Here is a 12,090-nt window from a genome sequence, read left to right as displayed (position 1 = left end):
CCCACTTAATGTTTTGTTTCAAATGCTTCATAACATCTCTTGTGTTTGTTTCCAGTGCACTTAAAAAAAAAAGTGTGGTGAGGCTATTGTTTGCAACAATAGCCATGGTCCATTCTGCTGTGCAGGAAATCAGGTGAAGGTGATCCTAGAAAAATGTAGAGACACTATCAGAACACAGAGGAGTAGGGTTAGAAAAGCCAAAACCCACTGGATCGGAATCTGGTAAGAGATGTCAAAGGGCAACAAGAAGGGCCTCTACAGGTATATCAGCTACAATGTGAAGATGAGGGAAAATGTATGCATCTTCATGGTGTAGGGAACCTCTTCCATGGCATTCTCCTAGACAAGCTGATAAACTATAGGCTACATAACTGGGCAATGAGGTTGACTGAAAACTGTCTGATGAACTACTGGGTTCAAACAGTTGCGATCAGCAGTGCGAAGTCCATCTGGAGTCTGGTGCCTGCTGGTGTACCTGTCAGCAAACAGCAAGTGCCAACTGCTCTAAGAACTGGGAGGAGAAGCCAAGCACAACACCACAGACGGGGGCAGGGGCACCACAGCCATGGCCCAGTTTAGCAGTATCCGATGAAGTGACCAGAACCAGCCTAGGGATGGCAGCTGGGATCAACCAGGAATCCAGATCGTGGGGTGACAGGGAGATCTGAGGTTAACTTAGATATCAATCCACAGGTCTAATAACCAAAGGGAAAATGCAAGGTTAAGCCAGGAAGTCAGGGCACAGATGAGGGTTAAGATCTATAGGGTCCACGGCCATCCACAGCTAGGACAGAGCTGGATACAGCTACAATGTAATTCAGGCAGAGATACAAGACCCAAACCGGAGCTCAGGTGGAGCTCTTGGGGCTGTGGCCAGGACTGTCGGTGTAAGACCCTGCAGAAGCTCATCAGAGTTGTAAAGGCGTATTAGAACCCTCAGGCTTTTGGCAGGACCCCAGGGGTCAATGTATAGCCAGTTGTGCTTAACATCTTCATTACTGACCTGAATGAGGTCAGTAGCTTAAAGGAGGTGATCTCTCCCATCTATTCAGGGATGGCAATGCCACTCATGGAGTGCTGGGCTTCTGGACATACTGGAGAAAGGGCTATGAGGATGATAAGGAATTGGAGCATGTCAAATTCCATGGGTGCTGAGAGAGCTGAGACTGCTCAGCCTGGAGATGTTGGGGATCAGCAAGGGCTGGCTTCCTCTTGTGATCTAGGGAGTTCCAGGGAACAACACAGACAGCAGGGCAGGGGTTTTGTCAGCCAGGGCCTGGTTGCACTCTCACCCCATCAGGGTGACCAGATTATCAATCAGGTTTAAGGTGATGAGTCAGGTCTGAGGTGCAGCCATAAAGCCAATGCACAGGTGTATCAATAGGGTCTGTGGCTGGCAACAGGAACAACTGTGGCAAGCTAAAGACACAGACTCACATTCACTGCATCTCACATACCTCAAGCAGGACCTGGAGCCTCCTGGGCTGAGCTGAAATGGGGCTCCAGGGCCCATGGGCAGGGTGTCTGGGCAGGCCCTAGATATATGGTTCTATGAAATACCTGATAGGAGGGTACAAAGAAAGATTCAGACACATTTAGTGATGTTCAGTGATAGGACAAGAACAAACTTTTTAGTGAATGTGGTCAAACATGACCTATAGAGGAGGAGACTCCATCCTTGGAGAAATTCACAACTGCACAGGACAAGCCCTGAGAAGCCTGCTTGTCTGCACTGAGCAGGGACTGGACTAGATCTTTCAGCCTCAACTGCTCTGTGATTTTTATCAACTCTGTGATAGTTACTTGTTAACAACAAGCAGAATCTAATTTCCCATTTTGCAGCAGAGCATACAGGCATCAGAAAATGTCAGTTTTGGAAAGGGAGAAAGGAAAGAGTTTGCAAGTTACTTCTGTTAAACAAGAGAATCCAGAATTTTTCCAAGCTGACTTCTCAGATGAAACATAGGAGTTAACAGGAGATCAGAGGCAGCTACATGCTATCAAGCAGGGCATTTTCCCTATGGCACTGATAGGCACAGTGGTTTGTGCATCTGCTTGTGTTCTGTGCCATATATCTGTACATGTGTGTGTCTGTGGGCAAAGTACTAAACCTTCCATCAGGCAGATACCTCACATGCAGTAAGGGTATTGATGTATGAAGAACAAAGTGCAGCAAAGAATGTATTATACACAGTACAGGAGTGGGGAATGTTGCCCAACAAATGGCTTCTGTGGTGGACTGTTTTCAATAATCTAAGTTCCCAAATACCTTTGAAACTTCCCCATATGTTATAATGAGGAAAATATTTTTTCAATCAGTTTACAAAAAGCTAGCTTTACAGTAGAACTTTCCCAAGAAAGTACAAGTGAAAGAAGAGACTAAGTGTAACAGAAGACCCCTCCCTATAGCCAGAGAACAGAGTGATGGTTGCTGACACAATAGCTGTATTTCTTTCCCCTATTAATAGAAAATCTTCCGCACACTGCTCAGGCTTCTAGACCAAGTAATGATTTCAGAGTTCTTCCTACCTGAATTCACCTTAGTTTTTAGCATCCTTTCAAATGAACTCTAAAATCTAATTTTTTGGTGAGATGTCCCAATGACTGGGAGGTATTGTCAGAGGTGTGCAGTCTCATAGGGCAAGCTTCAAAGCCCCTTTCTCTGCTGTGTGCCTACAAATACACACAGATATGTGTGTGCTGAATGCCATCCTACGCTGTAAATCCAGGTGAGAGACTATGAGTGCTGTGCATTTCATACAAATCTTTAGTATGAAGTGAGCATAAACACAAATGTACATGTTTGATCAACCCACAACTTCACAAACTGGCTTCTGTATACATTTCCAGCAAGCAGGGTAGAGGTGCACATTGTGTGCAGAATCATACTTATTTTCCTTCTCATTACTTTTCATGTTCAGATGAACCTTTTTTGTTGGGTATAGTAACTACACTTTGGTTTATAGATATGCATTTTTGTAACCAAGACAATGAACCTAGTCTGGTTGCTTGAACTTTCCTCATGAAAATCTGTTTGGAATCTCTTCTGGGATATTCCTCTAAGAAGACTGGAAAAGTCTGTGTGTGATACTAGATGTGAGAAAGAAGACTGTTTACATTTGACAAAATCTCATATGTATTTACTTCACAGTTGCCTTATCCATGTTTGTGCCTGTAATTTTTGCTATCGTTATGTGGTGGTGGTTTGAACTATGTTGACAGGCTATCTGTCATGCTGGCAGTCTCAAATAAAGTCTGGGGCAGTACACTGGAGTAGGCATTGTGCAAACCCTGGCAAAAAGACTGACTCTCTTCTCTCAAAACAGTCAAATAACTGGGTTGACAAATAAACACCAATTTAGGAAGCCCTAGGAAAAGGTTTAACTGGCATCACTATGCAATAAAATACCTTATTCCTGCATTTGCATTCCAAAATATTCATGGTGTTCTGAGATTTTCTTTTGCATTTCAGGATTACAGAGCCAAGTATAAGATGACTGTGATTTCTGCATCCATAATGAGGCCTAGTTGGATAGCACTGGGGAACTAAGCATGTCTAGCTCTTCCATCTTTTTAAAGGGTCAAATGGCAGGAGACCTCTTCCTCCTCAGATAAATTGCTTTCACTATTTCATGATATCCTGATGGATGAAGGAATGCTTAATCACAGGAAGCAAAGTATCAGAGTTTGGTCAGCTATTTGACCAGACCGTAGTGAAAGCTTTGAAAAGGCAGCTTTCATCTCCTGTTGCTTGAGATTTTTTTCAAATAAGGAAAAGACGGAAGCACATGTAATCAAAGCATAAATGTGCTACTTCATTTACACACTGCAAAGAATGCTTTTACCTAGTTATACCACAGAGTTGCCATTATATGCTCTGGCAATGTGGTTTTGGTTCAAATTGCAAAAGGTTTCTCTAGATAAAGTGCAAATGTTGTGTATCTTTTCCCCTTTTATTTTTTTCTCATTTAATTGGCAAATGAATAATGGATCTGAAAATAATAACTGAAATAGCTCCTAAGGAAATGAAATAATACAAATATTGTAAGGCAGCTCCTCTTTTCGCTTCTGCAATATGAAGTCATGCAAATAACTGCATGAGATCTATTTTTCTTCCTGTGATGAAGTAATAAAGATTACTTTCATTTTATATTTGTTCTCAGCAGTGTTTTCAAATACACCAGTTTTTAACATTGCTAGAGTTAGTGAGGATATGCTTAGCATTTGCTTCATGGACAGGGGATGTGCATCTTTGTATTTCAGTTATCCTTTGCTTTTACGTGCATGCCTTAATTTTGCAAGGAAGTAGAATACAGAAATACCCAAAAAGACTCCTGCTCTTGAAGGGTGGTGGAAGGAGTAAAGTGTTGTTATTATTCTATGTACTTGTGCCAATGACTGACAAGGCCAGTGTCTTGAGTTGGTTGCTGGCAAACTGCACTGATAAGAGTTGCAGTATAAGGGAGACATTTTAAAAACAATTTTTTTTTTTTTTAGGAGAATAGGCATTTTCAATTTGCCAAAATGTGTAGCGTCCATTTAGTTTTTACTACATTAGAGCCAGTGGCAGAAAACTAAAAAATATGTCTTGTGTCATAGTTCATCCAATTCCATGAGTTACCCAGCCATACTGATTGAAGGGGAAATATGGGGAGTCGGCTTAGGGTAAATTTTAATTTTTCTGGCAATTGTCACCCTGTAACAGACAGAGTCAAGTTTGTGCAGCCCAGAAGTTGTTCAGTATTCATCGACATTTCAAGACTGTAAAGATGGTGGTAGGTTTACTCTGGTATTTGAAAACTCTCCAGATGTGTCACCTTTGGGAGGCAGCTAACCATAATCGAGTGCAGTACAGTTTTGTGAAGGTTCAGTGGTAGCTGTGGAGATTCAAGGAGCTGCACACCCTTTGCCTTAGCCTGTTCTGTGAGGAGGGATAAGGGCTGTTATGGGAACTATGTGCATGCGTAAATCCCTTGATGTGTCAGGAGTTCCTCCTGTGCTTGCCTACAGTAATTTTTACACAATACCCCCAGATCAGGCTTGAAATAATCAAATATCAGAATCTTGAAAAATCTTGGTATGTTTTGCTTAAGGCTTCTTTATTAATTGCTGATATACTTACTGTAGCTTAGAATGGGGTGGGAAGAATTTGAGTTCATTTTATAGCTTTCCTACTCAGTGGAGCATGATGCAATTATTTCTGCATCGTGTTACTCTCAGAGTAGATTTCAGGTCTTTTTACACCTGAGAAGCACTGAGCTTGGCAGGTGATGTTTGGACTGCACATTTGGCTTGCAATTTAGGGCTGGCAAGAGAAAGATTATGCCATCTGGTCTTGAGAAGTGCTTAGCATCTCCAGCAAGACACTGGATAAACTCCAATGAAGGTCACTGGACATGTGATGCTGCTGAACATCACAACTGAATTGCCCTTTATGTGTGATCTGGAATGCATCTAATAAAAACGTTATGCAGTCTTGTCTAGGCTGTGGACACTTCTCAGCATTATCAGAACACACATGCAGCCCCATGTGTGCTGGCTACAGTGAATGCTAGAATAGTCAGGTGAAACCCACTTTTACCTCTCAGGTAAAGAGGTAAGCAGAGATTATACAATATAATGATGCGTGCCACAGTTATGGGTTTTATAATCCCCAGTGTTGTTCAACTGTTTCATTATTATTTGAGCAGTTTAGTAAACTCCCCATTGTAGAAACAGTATTATATGCTTTTTTTTTTTTTTTTTTTTTTTTTTTTTTTTTTTGCTTATTCTTTTCTCCTGCAGATGCATAACTTGGTTCAAGGTTATTAATACCATAGCACTGTCTGGTAAGCTTTACAAATCAGATAGTGCAAAAGAAGTCTTAAATTTCTTGCTTTACTGTTGTCTTTTGTTTTAACTCATAATCATTAGAATGAATGATTATGTGAAATTATGTGAAATGAATATGATTTTTTAATTATATGGAAGTAAAATTATCTGAACCTCCAAACTGTCCTTCACAACAAACTTTCAAAACCGGTCCTAGAATATGAGGGGCCAATTTTTTGCTACAGTTGAGAAAACAGTAGAGGTGGCTTTTAGTGGCACTACAGTAGATTTCTTGGTATCCTGTGACACGGGAAAAAGGTAGCAAGGGGTGAATTATATTGAAAGGTGATCAAATTTTATATATGAAGGTAGCTGAATCACTCACCCACTCTAAGTTTTGTTAGTGTGTCAAAACAAATAACACACAATTTTAGTAGTGTCCAGTTGCAGGTGTAATATGAAGATTTGCTTGGACAAATGTGAGTTACTATTTTTTGGCTTTGCCATAGGTTTTTCTTTTTCCATTTTGCTGCGATGAATTTCTTTTCATTAGCAGCAATAAATTTTACTATGTTGAATATTGGATTGGAAGAGTGCAGTAGTGCAAGGCTTCAGAGAAGTGATAGAAAGAGTAGACACTGTAAATTGTGAAATACGCCTCTGGAAGAAACCCTCAAAAATGTAGTATTTCTAGCAGGATATACTTCTTGATATGTGGCTTTCTTTGTTTGGAATGAGTTTGCCTCTGTGCTCTGGCACGATATTGTGGGACACTGATTTGGCAGATATCATCTGTCAGCTGAAATGTGTGAGATCTTAACCTCTACTGATCAGAAATTGTCTCATGGTGTTTTTCATAAGTAAAGAAATCATACCAGTTCCAACTGGGCCTAATCCATTTATCCCAGTCATCCTGCCATTTGAATTGTGTTTATTCTTCATTGCTTTCTGCTACAAAATTTTGTTGCTAAGCACTGTAATTTCATTGGTGAATAATACAAGCTCTGTGGATGATTTGTTGTAATTCAAGTAGAGCAGAATAAAAAGTAGTGCCTAATCATTGCACAGCCACAACTACTGTTGTAATTAAAATGTTGCTATCCTGACTACTAAATTTAAAACAAAAACATAGAGAGATTAAAAACATTAAAAATATAGAGAGAAAGGAGAAAAACAAGTTGTATTTTTTCGTGTCACACCTACAAAAGTACTTTTTCTTGTTTCTTTTATCTTTTGAAACATTGTACGGTACACAAGAAGTTTCAGCTCAGCATTTCAGAACCTCATTATTTCTGGAGAGATGCTGAGCTCAGCAGGGTGAATAAAAGGCTTTTAGATAATCAAGCAGAAATGTAGTTAACTATCCCTTATTTGTTTTATCAGTCAGTGGCACTGGCAAGAATCTGGACCAAGGAGAAATTTGTGGTGCTAACTGATTTAAAAGGGTTTTTTCAAAGTGGAAATATATAGTGGTATAATTGATGGTAATACAGAAGAGAAACCTGCTCCTTTGAAAGTTTAAGGCTTTATAAATTTGTCGGTTCAGAAGGAAAACCACAAAAATACTCCTCCAAAGCATATACCATTTCAATAATAGGATAAATGATGATTGACCCCAGAAAAGAACCAGTTTGTAGGCTGGATCCAGAGTTTTTGGATTTATATTTAGAGGGAAGAATGAGTTAGTTTAACTTTTTTCACGTCTTTTCTGGATTACCTTAGAAGCCTGTGTTTCACAGCTATCCAGCTATGATCTGTGATTGGTTTTATTATTTGGTCTACTGAGAGCATTCAGTGTTTCTGCAAGAGACATAAAAATTTCAGTTCTGATTGTTGGTAGACACATCATTGAATTTTAGTTCTGACTGAATCTGAGGTAATATTTCTTAATTGCTTAATTCTATACTAAATTTGAGCAAAAACCTCATGAAAAATTATCTCTTGTGGTTGCTCAGATTTATATGTGAGTCACTTCTGTGGCATTAACTTTTCCTTTGGAGTGAGCAGTCCATGAACATACGATTTTTTACTGGGGTTGATCTGCAGAAAAAAGAGAATGATTGGTACCAGCAGGCAAATAGTGCACAGAGTTGTTATGTACAGCATACCCGCCCACTGTACTCTATTTCTTGAGGATTATAAACATATTTTATTTCCGGCTCTATGGGAACAGAGTGGCTTTTAGATAGAGCTGGATTCTCCCCTAGCTGGTGCAGGGAAATGAATGTTTTCTCAAAGGCATGAAGGGTCGTGCCTTCACTGGAGAATAGTCTCAGAGGGAGATGATGTTGGTTTTACCACTGTCCTGCCTCAGGGCCTACAGTTTACCTGGGGAACATAAAAACTGGGAACAGCTGCAAGTGGAGTGTTATGTATTAACATATTCTCTCATTTGCTTTCCTCTCTCCTGCTGTTTTCTCAATGATCTGTATTGAGTGTTGCCAGTGGGATAGTGCTGGTTGTTTTCCACTGCTGCCGCTTTCCCATTATCAACCTTTTCTGCTGTCAGCAATTATAAGATTTTTCTGGATACACTAGCAGGCCAATGCATCCTGCTTCAAAAGCAAGAGTTTCTTTTCTGCTCACTTGGGCTATCTAGCAGAAGAGAGGACACCAAAGAATCTTGCTCATACGGTGGTACATATGTGTGTTTGTGTGGTGCTGTTCTTGAGCTAACATTCTTTGTGCCTCACTAGGACTTTGTAGTCCAAGCAGTTTTAAATTGTATTTCCTTGAATATGTTCTGAAAACAAAACAACAGCGACCAGACCTATGTGTGAGTTTGTCTGCAGTGTACTCTTACAGATGTGTGACCACACTAGGACATGGAGAAAGATGTGCTTGTAGGTGTACTCTGATGTCAACTGACAGATCTCCAGGATACTTTTGTGTAGCTTCCCTACCACAATGTCTAAGGCTAAGGCATTTTTAAGTGCCTTAGTCTCACTAAGGTTAATACCAAATGGGCAAGCTGGGTTTCACTGCTTGTCTCAACTTTCTCATCTGTAAGTTACTACTTGGGATACCTGCTTTCTTACCACTCTTGTCATGCGTTAAGCATTCATAATAGATTAGTCTTAAAATGTGTTGAACAAAAAAAGGTAACAGACTGATTAAACCAAAGCTTTACTTGTATGCCATTGCTGTGTCATTTTTGGGCAGCTGTGTCTCCCCTCTGTATTTGATGTCTCAAAAATTAGAAGAAATTAATTCCTTTATAATTGCATTTGACTTGCTATATTTTAAAATGAACAATATGTGAATTATATACCTGTTTAGTGAAATATTCAGTGCATCTCCTTTTGTTGTAATTGCAGTCACTGAAAAGGAGAGGGAGCAAAGACCTTCCAAAATCAGAAAAAAAAGGGTCCCAGCAGACACCAACAGAGGTATGTTGCAATAGCTGTAGCCTGGATTCTTATGTGGAGGCTTCAGGGACACTAATGAAATGGGGTACATGATTTGCAGATATGCACTTGTCTTGCTTTTTGCTTTGCCCTTTGTTTTCATATATGCCATGAAATGGAGAGGTCTTACCCCAGATTTGCAGTCAGACACCACTAATCTCAAGGACCACCTAAACAAACTGTTGGTACTGTGACAGAACCCTCCAGCTCTCATCTACCTGATATTTTAGGTAAAGTAAATGGCAACACCAGTGAAACAAGATTATAGGCTCTTTGTGTGATGACTTCAGGATTTTTGAACACTGTAAAGTCTGTGATAGTGTTGCAAGCCTAGAAAATATTAGGGTTTTTTACAAGCCCTCTCCTCTGCCCCCCACTAAGTATTTTCTGGGGACTGTGCAAATTTTAGTCACAAGTAAAATAGTCTTTTCTCCTCTTTTAGGTTTAAGTCCTTACTTCTCTCTTTTTAATGTATTGATCAGTGAAAAAAATGATTGCAGGAAAATCTTGTAATATATAAAGCCATATACCTGTGATTATTAATCTTATAGTCAAGACTATCTACTGGAGGTCTCCTGTTTGACATCAAGTTTCTTCAAATACTGTTTTTTTTTCTCCTAAGGAGGACAGTGAAGACCTGAAATGCCAGCTGCAGTTTGTCAAAGAAGAAGCAGCCTTGATGAGGAAGAAAATGGCTAAAATAGATAAAGAAAAAGACAGATTTGAACATGAGCTGCAAAAATACAGATCATTTTATGGGGATTTGGACAGTCCCTTGCCAAAAGGTGAAGCAGGTGGGCCACCTACCACGAGAGAAGCTGAACTCAAGCTTCGATTGAGACTTGTGGAGGAGGAAGCTAACATTCTTGGGAGGAAAATAGTGGAACTAGAAGTAGAAAATAGAGGACTAAAAGCAGAGCTTGATGATTTAAGAGGAGATGATTTCTCAGGGACCACTAACCCACTCCTGGGAGAGCAGAGTGAATCCCTTTCAGAATTACGACAGCATCTGCAGCTAGTAGAAGATGAAACAGAATTGCTGAGGAGAAATGTAGCTGATTTGGAAGAACAAAACAAGCGCATAACAGCTGAGCTGAACAAATACAAGTACAAGTCTGGGGCCCATGAGAGCTCTAGGCACCATGACAACGCCAAGACGGAAGCGTTACAGGAGGAGCTGAAAGCTGCACGAATGCAGATCAATGAGCTGAGTGGCAAAGTCATGCAACTCCAGTATGAGAACAGAGTCTTAATGTCCAACATGCAGCGCTATGACTTGGCCTCTCATCTTGGGATCCGTGGCAGTCCTAGAGACAGTGATGCGGAAAGTGATGCAGGAAAAAAGGAGAGCGATGATGATTCCCGCCCTCCTCACCGCAAAAGGGAAGGCCCTATAGGTGGGGAAAGTGACTCTGAAGAGGTGCGAAACATTCGGTGCCTGACACCCACAAGGTCTTTTTATCCAACACCATCTGGGTGGCAGAAAAGCTTCACTGACAGGCAGCACATGAAGGACATTCGCTCTGAAGCTGAGCGGCTGGGCAAGACAATAGATCGCCTAATTTCTGACACGAGCACCATCATAACAGAGGCACGAATTTATGTAGCTAATGGGGACCTCTTTGGACTGATGGATGAGGAAGACGATGGCAGCAGAATACGTGAGCACGAGCTTCTTTACCGCATCAATGCGCAGATGAAGGCCTTCAGGAAAGAGCTCCAGGCTTTCATTGACAGACTCGAAGTTCCAAAGTCTTCGGACGATCGAAGTGCAGATGAACCTTTGTCAGTGAGTCAGGTAGACTTTTACTTATTACGGCCTACAGGTAAAAAGGCTCTGACAAGCAAATTAAGCCTCAAATTCAATTTATGGCACATGAAAATTCTTTACTCTAGGCAGTGGACAACGATCATTATTTCTCAAGTTACTTAAAATCCCCAATTGGCCATATAAAAACATGTTCTACCAATAGATTTGTTTGTGAACAGCGAATAAGTCTGGTCTCCTGGAAATTAAAATTATGTGCAAGGAGGTAGAAGATTTTATTCCTTTCTGGCTTTGCAATGGCATTTGACAGAGGTGTGCCTTCATTGCCACTAAAGGCAGTACAGACAGTATTTTTGGCACATAAGTGAATGTGATAGTTTTCTTAGTGATTGGTTTCCTCTTAAGTGAAGAAAAGAAAAATTTTATTAATTTTAAACAGGAAGAAACTATAAATTTCAGAAATTACAGAGAATATGGCAAACTAGGGATAAAAAGAAACAATGTGAATCTACTTTATGGAATCACAGAGCCACACAGTAATGTGAATATTGGAATTGCTGTAACTGATTGCATCTTGTTAAAGGCCTATGGGTCACTGCTTGCATGCAGCAGTGACAAGAATCTTTTTTGTGGTTCATTTTTGTGCAGAACTGTTTCAGAGCGGTTTTGGGGAGCTAATTCCTTACTGACTCAAGATCTTTTGCCATGAAAAATGAAAATTACCTACTCTTATCTTATCATGCATTCCTATAGTTGGCATATCTTGTTATTGCTCATGGAATTACCCAATGTTTTGTAAGTCTCTTGCTGTGTTAATTTACTTTGTGCTGTCTTGCTAGTTTATACAGTCAAAGTAGTTGCCAGGTGAAGCTGAAAGCTATTCTTATTCCTATGCTGACTAATTAGTCTTTTGTTTCCTTGTATCAGAAAGTCACAGACACAGTGAGTTTAAAGCTAATCAATTACTATACATGTATTGCATGAAATCAAACAGAGACGGCATTTAGCATGCTCACTTTCTGATCTAGCAATAGCTCTGAGCTTGTAGAGCTCCCATTAGCTTAAAGGCAGAGCACTGCATGGACTTATACAAATTTAAAGCAA

At 40.2% G+C, this 12,090-nt stretch overlaps 1 protein-coding gene across 3 annotated transcripts in view; it reads left to right on the top strand.

The window, feature by feature from the left end:
• Nucleotides 1-12,090, top strand: part of SOGA3 (SOGA family member 3) — a 37,075-nt gene that overhangs the window by 14,104 nt on the left and 10,881 nt on the right. For all 3 annotated transcript variants that reach the window (XR_003570868.1, XR_003570869.1, XM_027880542.1), the window contains exons 5-6: nucleotides 9,129-9,200; nucleotides 9,841-11,007. Coding sequence is in view for 1 of the 3 variants with exons in the window: in XM_027880542.1 (XP_027736343.1) it covers nucleotides 9,129-9,200; nucleotides 9,841-11,007 (1,239 nt within the window). In the remaining 2 variants the exon portion in view is untranslated. The remainder of the gene's footprint in view (nucleotides 1-9,128; nucleotides 9,201-9,840; nucleotides 11,008-12,090) is intronic.

This window comes from Empidonax traillii, unplaced genomic scaffold (assembly GCF_003031625.1).
Source record: "Empidonax traillii isolate 1590-97213 ecotype Southwest subspecies unplaced genomic scaffold, ASM303162v1 scaffold72:size2462915, whole genome shotgun sequence".
Classification (NCBI taxonomy): Eukaryota; Metazoa; Chordata; class Aves; order Passeriformes; family Tyrannidae; genus Empidonax; species Empidonax traillii.
This window is presented reverse-complemented; position numbering and strand designations above follow the sequence as displayed.